The sequence below is a fragment of the Coregonus lavaretus genome (assembly GCF_964263955.1).
Source record: "Coregonus lavaretus genome assembly, chromosome: 26".
NCBI classification, from domain to species: Eukaryota; Metazoa; Chordata; class Actinopteri; order Salmoniformes; family Salmonidae; genus Coregonus; species Coregonus lavaretus.
The window spans coordinates 2,913,628-2,933,716 of record NC_140013.1 but is presented as its reverse complement, the minus strand read 5'-3'; the positions used below and the strand labels follow the sequence as shown (position 1 = coordinate 2,933,716).

Sequence of the window (20,089 nt, the reverse complement as noted above, 5' to 3'; positions counted from 1 at the left end):
CTTGGGAAAGACACAGCTGTAGGCTATTTGTGCAAGGGATAACAAGTAATCAGGTATTTTATGAAGTTTCCACTGGATCAGAATAATACATTTATGTATTTTTTTAAAGGTATTGTTTTCTCTTTAGGCTATTCAACCCACCCGCCACCCACCCACCCTTCATCCACACTATTTAAAGTGGAACTGACAGCGTTTTAACTACGTTGCAGATATAAAACAAACAGACAATCATAGTATTAGTCAAAAATATCAAATTCCCAGTTTATGCTACAAAACAAACTTTAAGAGGTTTTAAAAATAGGTTCTACTTGACTGAACATTCCATGACGTACACTAACGCATTGTTGGCAGAATAGATTGATGCAGTTCAATAGATGAATAATATAATTCACCAATACAGACTTTGGTAGTCCAGAAAATATTGCTATCATGTTGTAAATCACAGCTGGCCTGTTTGCTGCCTCCATTCGGGATGCACTGTTACAGTTTCAATGACTGAATATTTTGGACAAAAACTGACAAATGTAACTGAGGTTGGGAATATCAATACAATCTGACTAGCAAGGTCAATGATCACAAGTCAGTCATAAGGTGGCTAATAGGCTAGCGTATCTATTTATGTAGCAAGCTAAAAACACAGAGCCAAACATTAGCTAGAGAGCTAGCTGCCAGGAGGATGTCATGTCATTGGAGGAGAGGGCGAGTGACTGACTTTTTCCCCTCATAACGTTTTTCAGTGGCTATACACAGCTAGAGATGCAGGTGTCATTTGATTGGCTAGCAAGAACGTGAACAACTGTTATCCAGTTAGCTAGCATATCTCTGGCGTTCGCACAGAATAACTGATGAATTTACACATTTACGAACGCGCATCTCCCGCTGAATATGACTGGTGTCAATAAATGTAGGCAGAAAAAGTAATAGTTTGTCACGAACGCTCTAGATAACATGTTAACAGCCTAACCAACTCTGCTAGGGAGAGTAAATGGTCAGAGTGAGATGTTCTCTCATTTGTGTCTGGAAGTAGCTAGCTAGCAAGCTAGCCAACTTTAGACAGCTTGCTTGGGTGCTTGGTTAGGAAAGCATGCATTGGTAGGCAAGCTGCAGAAGGACGAGTAGGCTACAATTCCCCATCGTTTATCAGGGAAATTTTGACAGCCAACTAGCTGAAAAAGTTTGAGAGGGTTTATCTATTGTTCCTACGTTAGATTTTTGCACATCTTGCTCTGACTAGCATTAGTTCTTGATCTTGTTGATGTGCATAACTGAGGGAGAGATAGCCTGCCTTTTCATAGTTGTTTGATCAATAGGACTGTAAAGTTCCCAAATGTAAGAGGCCTTCCGTGGTATTTACAGAAATCCATTCAGGTGTATTTTGTGTCTTTTGCAGAATGTGTTCTAATGATGTAAAGTCACACTGTTGCAACTGCCTGTAAACACACAGTCCAGTTGAACGTGAATGATGGCAGGCCTGTGTGGCAAATGGCTTGTTTGCATAAAGGCCTACTATAGCCTTGATTGGCTATGGCGCACAGGTATGCGTAGACTCTGGTGTTGGATGAGATAGATGTTTTTAGTAGGTTTTATTTCCTGCAGTGTCTATTAATTGTCCAAAAGCACAACCCCCCAGGCTTGCCACAGTCCTCATAAGCTGTGAGGGATGATGCAGTGCATCATACCAAAGATGAACATCGTATCACAAACAAAAAAATAGTTCCCCATATTCCCTCACTCATTTTCTGTGTCACAAGTTAACCGCAAAAACAGGTCATGGTGACTACACTGGTTCTTGATTCGAATTCTTACACATTTCATGAGGGTCCCAATCTGTCAGTTCTCGCGCCACGTATTATAACGTTTTGAGTGCATGCCTGGGAATGTATTTGCAGCAGAAAAATGCACATGTTACAACTACCTACCTACATCCCTATGGCCTATTTATTGCCATACCTCCATAACTTACTACATTCGCACACACTGTTTATATATTTTCTGTTGTATTTTTGACTTTGTTTTGTTTACCCCATATGTAACTGTGTTGTTTTTATCGCACTGCTTTGCTTTATATTGGCCAGGTCGCAGTTGTAAATGAGAACTTGTTCTCAACTGGCTTACCTGGTTAAATAAAAAATGAAAAAAATTAAAACATGAGCTGTGTTTACCAATTCTGCTCTGGAGACGTCTAGACGCTCGCTAGCTGGCTAGCGTTAGCTAGCTGGTTAATGTTGGCCAGGTAGTGTCCTTACGTTAACTAGCAGGCTAATTTCGTAGTTACTCCAAGTCAAAACAAGTTTATTTTTCGAGCCTCTGCTGGCTAGCTAGATACCCACAGCCGTCGAAGTGTCTGTTTGGGTTTGTTCCATAACATTTTATTATCAACATGTCCGGACATTTTCATCCATTCTACCGCGCGAGCCTCGATCCACACTCACCGGCCCGAGTTGTGTCTGTGAGGTCGTGGTTGGCTGCGCTCCTCGGGAACTCCTTCAGTTTCCTGCCGCTGAGGTTGAGACAACCAGTTGCCGAGGCTTCGTCTAATGCCCTGTCCAGTGACCGATTCCAAGATGCAGGACCCGGTGCCCCTACTCCATTACCGGGAGCCCCTACCGCTCCAGAATTGCCGACCGCAAAAGTCGGTCCGGTGTTCTCCGCAGAAAGCAACACCGAAGCCGCCATTACACAGCTAGCTAACTCCCACCGATTCTCTCACTACCCTGCAGCCGCTAAATTGATAGTACGCAAGCGCAGAATGTGAGGGCAGACTGAAGCGTTGTAGAAGGGAGAGGCTAGTTTGGGAATTGGCCATGCCCAGTGATAATAAAAATGTAAGATCTCCCTCCTCCCCACCCCAGCCTTACTCTCAAAGTAATGAGATATGAATGACATCATCTACTCTTGGTGTGACGTTCCTGACTGATTTGGATTTTACTCTCAAAATCATCTTGTGTGAATGTTACTTTGAACTTTGTCACTGTTCACTAGGCTATCATTAGGCATTTCATAGCCTAAAAATTACATCTATAGAGCAGTGGTTCTCAATAGGGGGCCCAAGGGAGTTGTTTACAGGGGTCCCTGAAAAAGCAGAGATGAAACAGAAGAACCATAATATAAAACTAACTAAGTAGTGGGCCTCAGAAAGGAAAAGTTTGAGAACCCCAGCAATAGTACTAAGGTCATAGCCTATAATGAGACTATAGCCCAACAGTGCAAGTGTGTCTGACCGACCATTGGTCTGCCTGACCACTAATGAAAACAGCTCGATTGGTTGAACCTTGAAATAATCCAAAAGGTAACAATATCAAATCACATTCAAGAACAATACAAACAAAACAAATTGGGCCAAATTAGATATCACGTGTATTACATTTCAGGTAATTACTATAGCTCCCTCCTTGGGCCAATCAGTGTAATTTTGTAGTGCCGGATCTCCATGGCAAGACGCATTCTTCACCCAAGTTTTCGCCAGTGCTGTCTAAGATATCGCGTGTGACTAACGTACTACGGACAGAGACAGATCCACAGTCCCCGATTTCATCGTGGTGGACAATAATCAGTCTAAAACATCAAATTCAAATGCTTACCATAGCTTGATGTCAGTCCATTGACAGAACAGAAATGTTATGTTATTCAAATGATATTACATAGAATCATATAGGCAGCTAAAGCAGATGTGATCAGCTAAACATTTGAGTGATAGTGGACTGTCAGGGCCACGAACAGGCCAGTGAGATAAAAACTTCCTCCACTGGACTGTCCACTATCCCACTACAGTACTAATTAATTGTATTGCAACAATACATAATTTACTCAACAGGTATCAGTCAGTGCTCAAATGAACAATGAGAATGACCAAAATAAGACAAAGTTTACTAAGTTAATAAAAAACAAGGCAACAGTAAACATGTTGTCCCCCACGAATGATGCAGCGCCCCCCTTGGGCCACTCAGTGTAATTTTGTAAATGACGGATTTCTATGACTAGACTCATCATTCACCCACGTTTCGTCAAAATCAGGCCAGTGGTGTCTGAGATATTGCGTGGGTTAGCTAGACTCATCCCTGAGCATGTTAGCCAAATTTCATCACTCTGAGTCAAACAGATTCAGATATATAAACATGTGCCCGTGCATGTGCCCTTGCGCCACCATGTGGTCGACATGAATCTTCTTGTTGAGTCTGTACAGTGTTTTCAACATGTGTACCAAATTTTGTTACAAAACGAATATCCTTGACTGATTTATATGCATTTATGTGCCAGACCATGCCCATGTGAATTTTTATTGGTCAATAGCGGCCATGTTGTTTTAGGTCTGGAAAATATTGTCCATAGATGCTACCAACAGTGCCTTCAGAAAGTATTCATTCATACCCCTTGACTTATTCCACATTTTGTTGTGTTACAGCCTGAATTCAAAATTGATTAAATATATTTTTTTCTCAGCCATCTACATACAATACCCCATAATGAGAAAGTGAAAACATGTTTTTAGACATTTTTGCAAATGTATTGAAAAATAAATACAGAAATATCTCATTTACATAAGTATTCATACCCCTGAGTCAATACTTTGTAGAAGCACCTTTGGCAGCGATTACAGCTTTGAATCTTTCTGGGTAAGTCTCTAAGAGCTTTCCACGCCTGGATTGTGCAATATTTGCACAATTCTTCAAGTTCTGTCAAATTGGTTGTTGATCATTGCTAGACAACCATATTCAGGAGTTGCCATAGATTTGTCAAAACTGTAACTCGGTCACTCAGGAACATTCACTGTCTTCTTGGTAAGCAACTCCAGTGTATTATTTATTATATTAGATTTGGTGTTTGAGGTTATTGTGCTGCTGAAATGTGAATTCATCTCCCAGTATCTGGTGGAAAGCAGACTGAACAAGGTTTTCCTCTAGGATTTTGCCTGTGCTTAGCTCCATTCCGTTTCATTTTTATCCGGAAAAACTCCCCAGTCCTTAATGATTACAAACATACCCATAACATGATGCAGCCACCACTATGCTTGAAAATATGGAGAGTGGCACAGAGTAATGTGTTGTATTGAATTTGCAAAAAGTTAATTGCTTTGCCACGTTTTTTGCAGTATTACTTTAGTGCTTTGTTGCAAACAGGATGCATGTTTTTGAATATTTTTATTCTGTACATGCTTCCTTCTTTTCACTGTCAATTAGCTTAATATTGTGGAGTAACTACAATGTTGTTGATCCATCCTCAGTTTTCTCCTATCACAGCCATTAAACTCTGTAACTGTTTTAAAGTCACCATTGACCTCATGGTGAAATCCCTGAGTGGTTTCCTTCCTCTCCGTCAACTGAGTTAGGAAGGACGCCTGTATCTTTGTAGTGACTGGGTGTATTGGGAAAGGGAAGGGAAAGGGCATACCTAGTCAGTTGCACAACTGAATGCATTCAACCAAAATGTGTCTTCCGCATTTAACCCAACCCCTCTGAATCAGAGAGGTGCGGGGGGCTGCCTTAATCAACGTCCACGTCATCAGCGCCCGGGGAGCAGCTGTTGTTGGTGGTTAACTGCTTTGCTCAAGGGCAGAACTGCAGAATTCGAACCAGCGACCTTTCCGTTACTGGCCCAACGCTCTTAACCACTAGGCTACACCATCCAAAGTTTAATCAATAACTTCACCATGCTCAAGAGGATATTCAATGTCTGCTTTTTACATTTTTATCCATCTACCAATAGGAGCCCTTCTTTGTGAGGCATTGGAAAACCTCCCTGGTCTTTGTGGTTGAACTTGTGTTTGAAATTCACTGCTCAGCTGAGGGACCTTACAGATAATAGTATGTGTGGGGTACAGGAATTAGGTAGTCATTCAAACGTCATGTTAAACACTATTATTGCACACAGAGTCCATGCAACTTATTATGTGACTTGTTAAGCAAATGTTTACTCCTGAATTTATTTAGGCTTGCCATAAAAAAGGGGTTGAATACTTATTGAAACAAAAAAAATTCAAAAAACATTATTCCACTTTGACATTATGGGGTATTGTGTGTAGGCCAGTGACAAACAATCTAAAGTTAATCCATTTTCAATTCAGCCTGTAACACAACAAAATGTGGAAAAAGTCACGGGGTGTGAATACTTTCTGAAGGCACTGTATCAAGTTTCCTGCAGATCGGTCATTCGGTGCCAGAAGAGTAGTGTAACAGATAGAACAGTTACACAAATCTTTGGTAGTGTTTTAAGTGTTTTTCACAAAATTCAAAATGGCGGAAAATCCATCATGGCGAACATTATGGATCCCTGGCCTGAGGCAAATTTGTTCCTTGTGAGGAGAGGGACCTATGTACCAAATTTCATGACTTTAGGTCAAACGGGGTGAGGCCCTTGACCTGTCAAGTTAGCATTTTTAATCTCTTGTTCTAGCGCCACCATCTGGCAAATCAGTGTAATTTTGTAAATGCCTGATCTCTATAGACAGGGATCTCTATTTACGGGTTGGTTGTTTAGGAACAAAACTGATGCATCCTGAGTTTAAGGTGGCAATGACAAAAAGAGCAACGGATCATTTATCTCTTTACACAATGGAGTTGTTGGCCATACTATTGGCTGCAGAGTGGGTGGGGGAGGTGAGGCCAGACAGAGTAGTCATCTGCTCTGACTCCTGTGCAGCACTGATGAGCTTAAATTCATTTGTGACTCGGAGCAGACAGGATGTATTGTATGAGGTTTTGCAGTGCTTATATAGGGTGAGACAGATGGGGGTATTTGTGATGTTCCTCTGGGTACCAGCTCATGTGGGAATAGAAGGGAAGGAGGAGGTGGATATCGCCAAGCAGGCTCTTAAACATCCTGATGTTGAGATGGAATTGTCAATCAGTAAAGGAGAAGCCAAGGGGTTGATAAAAACAGTGGTTAAAAACAAATGGCAAGAGTTGTTGTGGAAACGGGAGGGAAAGGAAAGAGACCTGTATAAGATTCAGGAAAAGGTTGGGTCAGGGAGGTCATCAGGCTGAGAGAGAAGGGAGGAAAATGTAATCACAAGGCTGTGACTGGGACACACAAGGCTCAATAGTACATTGAAATTGGCAAGGAAACATCATTGTCAGGAGGAGATGGAGACAGTGGAACACGTTCTATTTCAGTGCCAGAAATATGGGAGGGAAAGGGAGTGATTGTTATAAGATTTGAGGAGTAATGGGGTTGAAGAGCCAAGATTAAGTGAACTGCAGGGGAAATCTTCAGGGGATGTAGTATTTAATTATGTATTTAATTTCCTTAGGGAGACGAGATTATTGGGTAGGATTTAGACCTTCCGTCTCTGGTCCACACTCCAGTCCAGTTGGTGGCGGTAATGCACCTTAAAGTTGGTTGCCAACAGCCATAAAAATCCACAGAAGAAGAAGACGAAGAAGAAGAAGAAGAAGAAAAAAAACGCAACAATGGGGCAAAACAGACAGTGTTGGCTTAGATTGTTTTTATTTTTATTTCACCTTTATTTAACCAGGTAAGCCAGTTGAGAACAAGTTCTCATTTACAACTGCGACCTGGCCAAGATAAAGCAAAGCAGTGCGATAAAAACAACAACACAGAGTTACATATGGGGTAAACAAAACACAAAGTCAAAAATACAACAGAAAATATATATACAGTGTGTGCAAATGTAGCAAGTTATGGAGGTAAGGCAATAAATAGACCATAGTGCAAAATAATTACAATTTAGTATTAACACTGGAATGATAGATGTGCAAGAGATGATGTGCAAATAGAGATACTGAGGTGCAAATGAGCAAAATCAATAACAATATGGGGATGAGGTAGTTGGGTGGGCTAATTTCAGATGGGCTGTGTACAGGTGCAGTGATCGGTAAGGTGCTCTGACAACTGATGCTTAAAGTTAGTGAGGGAGATAAGAGTCTCCAGCTTCAGAGATTTTTGCAGTTCGTTCCAGTCATTGGCAGCAGAGAACTGGAAGGAATGGCGGCCAAAGGAGGTGTTGGCAACATGTAAACTATATTTCGTAGAGACATTTGCAGAAGTTCATAGATGTAAGCACCTGTGTGATGAGAGCAAGAGGATACATAGGGAAAAGTGAAAGGAGCATGGAGATGTTTTGAAGAAAAAAGGGGAGTCAGGAGAAGCTATGGATGCAGTGTTTTCTATGTATGAGGTGACAAAGGCGTTGGAGGGATGCGGGCGGACTGCTCCTGGAGAAGATAGGGTGTGTTATGTGATGTTGAAGCATGCACCGAACAGTGTGTTGGAAGCAGATTTAGGGTTGTATAATAAGGTGTGGAGGATTGGGGTGATACCTGCTGGGTGGAAACATGCTGTGGTGTTGCCGTTTGTAAAAACAGGTAAAGATCCTGCTAGGGTGGGCAGTTATAGGCCTATTGCATTGAACATCCAATATGTGTTGATGGAAAAGATGATAGTGAGTAGGATGATGTACTGTATTTCTTGGAAGTTAGGGGTTTGTTGAGCGTAGCACAGAGTGAGTTCAGTAGAGGGAGGTCTGCCATGGATGCCCTGGTGACAGTTATTACAGAGATAGCCAAGGCCCTGACAATAAAAGAAGTGATGAGTGTTGTGTATTTTGACATTGAGAAAGCTTACGATAACATGGGAAGGGAACGGTTGTTGATCAAGTTGAGTGCATTGGACATTGGGGAAAGTCCGTATAACTGGATCATGGACTTCCTGTTCGATCGGATGATGCGGGTGAGGTTGGGGTCAGAATTGTCAATGTGGTTTGAAGTGGACAATGGTACTCAGGGAAGTGTGGTTAGTTCGGTGTTGTTCACCCTGATGATAGATTATATATTTTAAAAGGTGGGACAGGGAGTGGGTGTGGCCTTGTATGCTGATGATGGGGCTGTATGGAAGATGGGTGGGAATGTGAAATATGTGATGAGGATGATTCAAGAAGCTGTGGGAGTTGTGGAAGATTGGTCTCTAACATGAGGGTTTAGGATGTCTGTGGCCAAGTCCTGCTTTATGGTTTTTCTAGGAGGAAGGTTATAGATGTTAGGCTGCAAATATACAGTCAGGATATAGGTAGGGTGTCTGACTTTAAGTATTTAGGGATGTGGTTTGATGAGAGGCTTACATGGAAGAGACATGTTGAGTAAATTGAAATTAAGTGTAGGAAGGTGTTGAACCTCATGAGGGCAGTGACTCATGAGGGATATTATTGGGGGTCAGATAGATAAACACTGTTGTGTATGTATCAGGCATTGATCAGGTCATCTTTGGATTATGGGTGCTTTGTATATGTATCGGCAGCCAAAACGGTACTACAGTGCCTGGACAGGATAGAGTCAATGGCCCTGAGATTGTGTGTGGGTGCCTTCAGAATGACACCTGTTGAGGCATTGCAGGTGGATAGTGGGGAACTGCCACTACCCGAAACGTTTGACCCAAGTTAAACAATTTAAAGGCAATGCTACCAAATACTAATTGAGTGTATGTAAACTTCTGACCCACTGGGAATGTGATGAAAGAAATAAAAGCTGAAAGAAATAATTTGCTCTACTATTATTCTGACATTTCACATTCTTAAAATAAAGTGGTGATCCTAACTGACCAAATACAGGGAATTTTTACTAGGATTAAATGTCAGGAATTGTGAAAAACTGAGTTAAATGTATTTGGCTAAGGTGTATGTAAACTGTAGGCCTAACCCTTGTTATAGAGACGGGCAAAAAGCATATGCTACCCCTTGTTTGCTTAGCCTTAGAAAAAACAACAGTCCAGATTATGTAAAGCGATCTAGGCTATAACAATGATTAACTCCACGATTTTTTCCGCAGTCTACTAGCTTTTCGACGGTCTTGCACAGCCTCAACATCACAGGAAAATGTGGTTGGTTTATTAAATGAGAAAAAGTACAGAAAGTTCGGACGCCATCTTAATCCCTTCTCTTACATGTAAACCATTAGCAACCTATCCAACCTCCATTACTTACAATGTTGGGGAAAATACCATGTTACGTCAATATTTTTAGCGTCATATTGCACTGTTGCACATTATATACCTGAATTAATAGGGTAAAATTAAGAGACGGAAAAAACGTAGTTTCAGTAGTAGGCATTCTCCAAGATTGAAGAAGAAATCTCCAAGATCTCACTAACGCACTCAATTGACGTCACAGCTCCCCCTAGCAGCAGTAATCATATACATACATTAAATGTAAATACCCGGGAGGCCTATAAAATGATACAAGGGATGGCTCAATAAAATAACAAAACATCAAAAATATGACAATACAAAAAAACATCAAAACATCAAAAATATGACCATACATATCTGTGTGTGTCACATATACACATGGCAAATGCTTGGGGACCACCTTGACATCTCTGATCTGCTTGCCTCAATAAATTAATGCTAGAACATTGGTAGCCAGGATTAGCTATTTGTATCTAGTCTCCAAATAATTGCATAATGGTGTTATCTTTTGTTTGCATGTGAACATATCTTTTTTTGTCGGTCCTGTCAATGTTGAGTGATCACACAAGCCTCAGCACACATAGAAGGTTACTTTGCCTGCTTGCAAATGTGTGCTAAACGTGGGGATGTTTCATAGTATTTCTGATTATTAACTCCCCACCACCAATGAACAATCTTTTTTTTTTCTTCAGAAAACCACGGAACCACCACTGCAATATAGGCCTACACTCAGATAAAAAGGTGCTATCTACAACCTAAAAGGATTCTTCCGCTGTCCCCATAGGAGAACCCTTTTTGGTTCCAGGTAGAACCCCTTCTGTGCCTAGGTAGAACACTTTTGGGCTTCATTCCACAGAGAGTTCTACATGGAACAAAAAAGGGTTCTCCTTTGGTGACAGCCAAAGAACCCTGTTGGAACCCCTTTCTCAAAGAGTGTACTCAACAAGTTTAGCCTGTTAAGTTTACACCATTTCATTCTGTACTCAAACATTTGCCTGGTATTCAAGATAACACGCAACATAGCACCACCACCTTTGAAGGTTTTCGTCAACCTCTGCTCAGACTTAAATAGCAGTGTTCCAAGAACCTCCACCAGGGGGGACTGTAGTATCCTCAAACGGACAAAAAGGAGACACAAGAGGGAACGCCACACTCATTTAAGATCACGAGGGATCGATCACTATCTCCTTTGCCATCTTCTCATGTCTTTTCTTGGAACTCCATCCACACACTCACATTTTAGGCATTCAGCTGAGGCCTTGGATGGATCATGTTGCAATGAGATGGGCACAGAGGTATGTACAGTTGAAGTCGGAAGTTTACATACACCTTAGCCAAATACATTTAAACTCAGTTTTTCACAATTCCTGACATTTAATCTTAGTAAAAATTCCCTGTCTTAGATCAGTTAGGATCACCACTTCATTTTAAGAATGTGAAATAATAGTAGAGAGAATGATTTATTTCAGCTTTTATTTTTTTCATCACATTCCCAGTGGGTCAGAAGTTTACATACACTCAATTAGTATTTGATAGCATTGCCTTTAAATTGTTTAACTTGGGTCAAACGTTTCAGGTAGCCTTCCACAAGCTTCCCACAATAAGTTGGGTGAATTTTGGCCCATTCCTCCTGACAGAGCTGGTGTAACTGAGTCAGCTTTGTAGGCCTCCATGCTCGCACACGCTTTTTCAGTTCTGCCCACAAATGTTCTATAGGATTGAGATCAGAGCTTTGTGATGGCCACTCCAATACCTTGATTTTGTTGTCCTTAAGCCATTTTGCTACAACTTTGGAAGTATGCTTGGGGTCATTGTCCATTTGGAAGACTCATTTGCGACCAAGCTTTAACTTCCTGACTGATGTCTTGAGATATTTATCCAAAAAGTACGATCTTTGTCCCCATGTGCAGATGCAAACTGTAGTCTGGCTTTTTTATGGCGGTTTTGGAGCAGTGGCTTCTTCCTTGCTGAGCGGCCTTTCAGGTTAGGTCGATATAGGACTCGTTTTATTGTGGATATAGATACTTTTGTACCTGTTTCCTCCAGCATCTTCATATGGTCCTTTGCTGTTGTTCTGGGATTGATTTGCACTTTTCGCACCAAAGTACGTTCATCTCTAGGAGACAGAACGCGTCTCCTTCCTGAGCGGTATGACGGCTGCGTGGTCCCATGGTGTTTATACTTGTGTACTATTGTTGGTACAGATGAACGTGGTAACTTCAGGCGTTTGGAAATTGCTCCCAAGGATGAACCAGACTTGTGGAGGTCTAGAATTTATTTTCTGAGGTCTTGGTTGATTTATTTTGCTTTTCCCATGATGTCAAGCAAAGATGCACTGAGTTTGAAGGTATGCCTTGAAATACATCCACAGGTACACCTCCAATTGACTCAGATTATGTCAATTAGCCTATCAGAAGCTTCTAAAATCATGACATACAGTGGGGAGAAGAAGTATTTGATACACTGCCGATTTTGCAGGTTTTCCTACTTACAAAGTATGTAGAGGTCTGTAATATTTATCATAGGTACACTTCAACTGTGAGAGACGGAATCTAAAACAAAAATCCAGAAAATCACATTGTATGATTTTTAAGTAATTAATTTGCATTTTATTGCATGACATAAGTATTTGATAGATCAGAAAAGCAGAACTTAATATTTGGTACAGAAACCTTTGTTTGCAATTACAGAGATCATACGTTTCCTGTAGGTTTTGACCAGGTTTGCACACACTGCAGCAGGGATTTTGGCCCACTCCTCCATACAGACCTTCTCCAGATCCTTCAGGTTTCGGGGCTGTCGCTGGGCAATACGGACTTTCAGCTCCCTCCAAAGATTTTCTATTGGGTTCAGGTCTGGAGACTGGCTAGGCCACTCCAGGAGATAGCAGTGTTCCAAGCTTCTTACGGAGCCACTCCTTAGTTGCCCTGGCTGTGTGTTTCGGGTCGTTGTCATGCTGGAAGACCCAGCCACGACCCATCTTCAATGCTCTTACTGAGGGAAAGAGGTTATTGGCCAAGATCTCGCGATACATGGCCCCATACATCCTCCCCTCAATACGGTGCAGTCGTCCTGTCCCCTTTGCAGAAAAGCATCCCCAAAGAATGATGTTTCCACCTCCATGCTTCACGGTTGGGATAGTGTTCTTGGGGTTGTACTCATCCTTCTTCTTCCTCCAAACACGGCGAGTGGAGTTTAGATCAAAAAGCTCTATTTTTGTCTCATCAGACCACATGACCTTCTCCCATTCCTCCTCTGGATCATCCAGATGGTCATTGGCAAACTTCAGACGGGCCTGGACATGCGCTGGCTTGAGCAGGGGGACCTTGCGTGCGCTGCAGGATTTTAATCCATGACGGCGTAGTGTGTTACTAATGGTTTTCTTTGAGACTGTGGTCCCAGCTCTCTTCAGGTCATTGACCAGGTCCTGCCGTGTAGTTCTGGGCTGATCCCTCACCTTCCACATGATCATTGATGCCCCACGAGGTGAGATCTTGCATGGAGCCCCAGACCGAAGGTGATTGACCGTCATGTTGAACTTCTTCCATTTTCTAATAATTGCGCCAACAGTTGTTGCCTTCTCACCAAGCTGCTTGCCTATTGTCCTGTAGCCCATCCCAGCCTTGTGCAGGTCTACAATTTTATCCCTGATGTCCTTACACATCTCTCTGGTCTTGGCCATTGTGGAGAGGTTGGAGTCTGTTTGATTGAGTGTGTGGACAGGTGTCTTTTATACAGGTAACGAGTTCAAACAGGTGCAGTTAATACAGGTAATGAGTGGAGAACAGGGGGGCTTCTTAAAGAAAAACTAACAGGTCTGTGAGAGCCGGAATTCTTATTGGTTGGTAGGTGATCAAATACTTATGTCATGCAATAAAATGCAAATGAATTACTTAAAAATCATACAATGTGATTTTCTGGATTTTTATTTTCTGGATCCCCCGTCTCTCACAGTTGAAGTGTACCTATGATAAAAATTACAGACCTCTACATGCTTTGTAAGTAGGAAAACCTGCAAAATCGGCAGTGTATCAAATAATTGTTCTCCCCACTGTACTTTTCTGGAATTTTCCAAGCTGTTTGAAGGCACAGTCAACTTAGTGTATGTAAACGTCTGACCCACTGGAATTGTGATACAGTGAATTATAAGTGAAATAATCTGTCTGTAAACAATTGTTGGAAAAATTACTTGTGTCATGCACAAAGTAGATGTCCTAACCGAAAACTATAGTTTGTTAACAAGAAATGTGTGGAGTGGTTGAGTTTTAATGACTCCAACCTAAGTGTATGTTAAACTTCCGACTTCAGTGTGGCAGCAAATTAGTTGAACAGGAGAAGAGGATGTGGTTGCTTTTGGAGGGAGAGCAGTGTGGGTGGTGGGTAGAACAGCTGCAGTGATGCTGATTGGTTGCTCTGGCTCAACACTTCTTGACTAAAAGAAAGATAGATTTAGAAATTAGCACGACATTGCCATACAGTGCCTTGCAAAAGTATTCATCCCCCTTGGCGTTTTTCCTATTTTGTTGCATTACAACCTGTAATTTAAATGGATTTTTATTTGGATTTCATGTAATGGACATACACAAAATAGTCCAAATTGGTGAAGTGAAATGAAAAAAAATAACTTATTTCAAAAAAATTCTACAAAATAAATAACGGAAAAGTGGTGCGTGCATATGTATTCACCCCCTTTGCTATGAAGCCCCTAAATAAGATCTGGTGCAACCAATTACCTTCAGAAGTCACATAATTAGTTAAATAAATTCCACCTGTGTGCAATCTAAGTGTCACATGATCTGTCACATGATCTCAGTATATATACACTTGTTCTGAAAGGCCCCAGAGTCTGCAACACCACTAAGCAAGGGGCACCACCAAGCAAGCGGCACCATGAAGACCAAGGAGCTCTCCAAACAGGTCAGGGACAAAGTTGTGGAGAAGTACAGATCAGGGTTGGGTTATAAAAAAAATATCCGAAACTTTGAACATCCCACGGAGCACCATTAAATCCATTATTTAAAAATGGAAAGAATATTGCACCACAACAAACCTGCCAAGAGAGGGCCGCCCACCAAAACTCACAGACCAGGCAAGGAGGAAATTATTCAGAGAGGCAACAAAGAGACCAAAGATAACCCTGAAGGAGCTGCAAAGCTCCACAGTGGCGATTGGAGTATCTGTCCATAGGAACACTTTAAGCCGTACACTCCACAGAGCTGGGCTTTATGGAAGTGTGGCCAGAAAAAAGCCATTGCTTAAAGAAAAAAATTAACAAACACGTTTCCTGTTCGCCAAAAGGCATGTGGGAGACTCCCCAAACATATGGAAGAAGGTACTCTGGTCAGATGAGACTAAAATTGAGCTGTTGGGCCATCAAGGAAAACGCTATGTCTGGCGCAAACCCAACACCTCTCATCACCTAGAGAACACCATCCCCACAGTGAAGCATGGTGGTGGAAGCATCATGCTGTGGGGATGTTTTTCATCGGCAGGGACTGGGAAACTGGTCAGAATTGAAGGAATGATGGATGGCGCTAAATAAAGGGAAATTCTTGAGGGAAACCTGTTTCAGTCTTCCAGAAATTTGAGACTGGGACGGCGGTTCACCTTCCAGCAGGACAATGACCCTAAGCATACTGCTAAAGCAACACTTGAGTGGTTTAAGGGGGAAAATGTAAATGTCTTGGAATGGCCTAGTCAAAGCCCAGACCTCAATCCAATTGAGAATCTGTGGTATGACTTAAAGATTGCTGTACACCAGCGGAACCCATGCAACTTGAAGGAGCTGGAGCAGTTTTGCCTTGAAGAATGGGCAAAAATCCCAGTAGCTAGATGTGCCAAGCTTATAGAGAAATACCCCAAGAGACTTGCAGCTGTAATTGCTCCAAAAGGTTGCTCTACAAAATATTGACTTGGGGGGGTCAGGGGGTGAATAGTTATACACGCTCAAGCTTTCTGTTTCTTGTTTGTTTCACGATAAAAAATATTTTGCATCTTCACAGTGGTAGGCATGTTGTGTAAATCAAATGATACAAACCCCCCCAAAATCTATATTAATTCCAGGTTGTAAGGCAACAAAATAGGAAAAATGCCAAGGGGGTTGAATTATTTCGCAAGCCAATGTAGTTCAACTGCTGAAAAGCCTTCATTAACATAATCCCAGAGATAGCAAGACATTCAGTATTTATTGAATGAAGTAGCCTACCCATCCCCATTTACAATTTAATTAATCAATGAAATAAATTATACTATAGCACATTCAATTACATTATTATTGTAGACTATAGGCGACTTCTGTATCTACCTTGTACAATACCATAATCTTTGAATGAAGTTGTGTACCCATCCACATTTACAATTTGAATTTATCAATTAGATAAACAATACTAGCACATACAGTTACATTATTGTAGAATAGGCTACTCCTGTATCCCAACTATATTAGGATACCGTTATGATTCCATTGGTCTTGTCAGGCATGATTTTAGGTCTTCGATTGAAGTTGTATGTTGTACCTCGTTTCCCTTCTTCAGTGAAAAGTAGTTATGCATCTCCCATTCAATTCAGTTTGAGTGTGAATGTGTAGGCCTAGTGACAGTGGAAAAATAAACCCATAGCTCCAGCACACAATGGCATGTAGGGGTAGTGTATTACAATGTTAAATATGTAAATATCCTATAGCACCACGTGTGTATATTTTCATTTACAATTTAAATAATTCATGAAATAAATAATACTAGCACATCAAATTACGTTATTATTGTACACTAGTCTACTCCCCTATTGACACAGTAAATAATATTGCCTACGTGCTTTCGACAATACGTTATCAACTCGTTATCAACAAAAAAGTAATTATTTTCAAATAAACCAAATGTGCCTTATCAACACAGTAGGCCTAAATATTTTCTAACGATATCATAACTTAAATATAGCCTACTTACTCCTCAATCGGATCAAGGACATATTGGTAATTATTTTAATCATCTCTAAGGAAACTATCTGGGGCAGACAATCTCGAAAATCATGTCTGCCACTTGAAAAAAAAATATATATATATGTCTGTGTCGCCCCCGAGCTCTCAAATACTGTGCCAGTCTCTCACTCTATGAATGGTCACTGCTATCCGGATTCCTTGGGACGTCCCTACCCTGAACCCTAAACTATAACCCTTAACTAACACTAACCTTAACCATTTTACATTTATACTTGATTGAGTTAGGGACATCCCAAGGATCCCGAATAGCAAGGACCCTCTGTGAAAGCCTACGAACTCCTATTTTCGACTGAAAGCCAAGGACACAACTTTTATTGGTTGTCTGATGTAGGCTACTGGGAACACAGTCTGTGATTGGCTAACAACATTTAGATCTGTATACAGCGAGCCTTGATAAGTTCCTTTCCTGAGGATGGCTCACCCCTCACAGTTCTGGGTGACTTTAACCTCCCTACGTCTGCCTTTGACTCATTTCTCTCTGCCTCCTTCTTTCCACTCCTCTCCTCTTTTGACCTCACCCTCTCACCGTCCCCCCCTACTCACAAGGCAGGCAATACGCTTGACCTCATCTTTACTAGATGCTGTTCTTCTACTAATCTCACTGCAACTCCCCTCCATGTCTCCGACCACTACTTTGTATCCTTTTCTCTCTCGCTCTCCTCCAACACTACTCACTCTGCCTCTACTCAGATGGTAATGCGCTGTCGCAACCTTCGCTCTCTCTCCCGCTACTCTCTCCTCTTCCATCCTATCATCTCTTCCCTCTGCCCAATCCTTCTCCCTCCAATCTCCTGATTCTGCCTCCTCAACCCTCCTCTCCTCCCTTTCTGCATCCTTTGACTCTCTATGTCCCCTATCCTCCCGGCCGGCTCGGTCCTCCCCTCCTGCTCCGTGGCTTGACGACTCATTGCGAGCTCACAGAACAGGGCTCCGGGCAGCCAAGCGGAAATGGAGGAAAACTAGACTCCCTGCGGACCTGGCATCTTTTCACTCCCTCTTCTCTACATTTTCTTCCTCTGTTTCTGCTGCTAAAGCCACTTTCTACCACTCTAAATTCCAAGCATCTGCCTCTAGCCCTAGGAAGCTCTTTGCCACCTTCTCCTCCCTGTTGAATCCCCCCCCCCCCCCCCTCCCTCTCTGTGGATGACTTTGTCAACCATTTTGAAAAGAAGGTTGACAACATCCGTTCCTCGTTTGTTAAGTCAAATGACCATTTCCGGAGATCTTCTCCCTTACCTCACCTCGCTTATCAACTCATCCTTGACCGCTGGCTATGTCCCTTCCGTCTTCAAGAGAGCGAGAGTTGCACCCCTTCTCAAAAAACTTACACTCGATCCCTCTGATGTTAACAACTACAGACCAGTATCCCTTCTTTCTTTTCTCTCCAAAACTCTTGAGCGTGCAGTCTTTAGCCAACTCTCTAGCTATCTCTCTCAGAATGACCTTCTTGATCCAAACCAGTCAGGTTTCAAGACTGGTCATTCAACTGAGACTGCTCTTCTCTGTGTCACGGAGGCTCTCCGCACTGCTAAAGCTAACTCTCTCTCCTCTGCTCTTGTCCTTCTAGACCTGTCTGCTGCCTTTGATACTGTGAACCATCAGATCCTCCTCTCCACCCTCTCCGAGCTGGGCATCTCCGGCGCGGCTCACTCTTGGATTGCGTCCTACCTGACAGGTCGCTCCTACCAAGTGGCGTGGCGAGAATCTGTCTCCGCACCACGTGCTCTCACCACTGGTGTCCCCCAGGGCTCAGTTCTAGGCCCTCTCCTATTCTCGCTATACACCAAGTGACTTGGCTCTGTCATATCCTCACATGGCCTCTCCTATCATTGCTACGCAGACGACACACAACTAATCTTCTCCTTTCCCCCTTCTGATAACCAGGTGGCGAATCACATCTCTGCATGTCTGGCAGACATTACAGTGTGGATGACGGATCACCACCTCAAGCTGAACCTCGGCAAGACGGAGCTGCTCTTCCTCCCGGGGAAGGACTGCCCGTTCCATGATCTCGCCATCACGGTTGTCAACTCCGTTGTGTCCTCCTCCCAGAGTGCAAAAAGCCTTGGCGTGACCCTGGACAACACCCTGTCGTTCTCCGCTAACATCAAGGCGGTGACCCGATCCTGTAGGTTCATGCTCTACAACATTCGGAGAGTACGACCCTGCCTTACACAGGAAGCGGCACAGGTCCTAATCCAGGCACTTGTCATCTCCCGTCTGGATTACTGCAACAGGCTGTTGGCTGGACTCCCTGCCTGTGCCATTAAACCCCTACAACTCATCCAGAATGCCGCAGCCCGTCTGGTGTTCAACCTTCCCAAGTTCTCTCACGTCACCCCGCTCCTCCGCACACTCCACTGGCTTCCAGTTGAAGCTCGCATCTGCTACAAGACCATGATGCTTGCCTACGGAGCTGTGAGGGGAACGGCACCTCTGTACCTTCAGGCTCTGATCAGTCCCTACACCCAAACGAGGGCATTGCGTTCATCCACCTCTGGCCTGCTGGCCCCCCTACCTCTGCGGAAGCACAGTTCCCGCTCAGCCCAGTCAAAACTGTTCGCTGCTCTGGCACCCCAATGGTGGAACAAGCTCCCTCACGACACCAGGACAGCGGAGTCACTCACCACCTTCCGGAGACACTTGAAACCCCACCTCTTTAAGGAATACCTGGGATAGGATAAAGTAATCCTTCTACCCCCCCCCTTACCCCAACCCCCCCAAAAAAAAAAAACTTATTGTAAAGTGGTTATCCCACTGGCTATAAGGTGAATGCACCAATTTGTAAGTCGCTCTAGATAAGAGCGTCAGCTAAATGACGTAAATGTAAATGTAAATGTTAAGATAACATACCATGCCATGAGGTGTTGCGGGAAAGACAGATTACCTATAGATTGGACATAATAATTTCTAGGCCATTAGCGATAACAGGAAATACACAAGCCGTAGGCTACACTATAGCTTAAGGTGGCTACTTCGGAATGTCGGCTTGCACAGGAAAAACGGTACATTTCTAACATTTATGGTTGAGATTTAATTAATATAAATATAAAACTATGGACCTTATGACTTTCATTAACACGCAGACGTTGGTATGATGACATGTTAGTTACACGCAGGTGTTAGTAAGGCGTTGGTATCATGTCATGTCAGTCAGACGTTCAATGTTAGGCGACA

At 42.6% G+C, this 20,089-nt stretch overlaps 1 protein-coding gene across 1 annotated transcript in view; it reads right to left on the bottom strand.

Annotated features, from left to right (window-relative positions):
* The window catches only part of LOC311102137 (DISP complex protein LRCH3-like), a 65,290-nt gene extending 62,591 nt beyond the window's left edge, over nt 1-2,699 (bottom strand). The window contains exon 1 of the mRNA XM_084143369.1: nt 2,433-2,699. Coding sequence (XP_083999495.1) covers nt 2,433-2,676 — 244 coding nt within the window. The 5' untranslated portion in view covers nt 2,677-2,699. The remainder of the gene's footprint in view (nt 1-2,432) is intronic.
* Between the last annotated feature and the right edge of the window lie 17,390 nt (nt 2,700-20,089).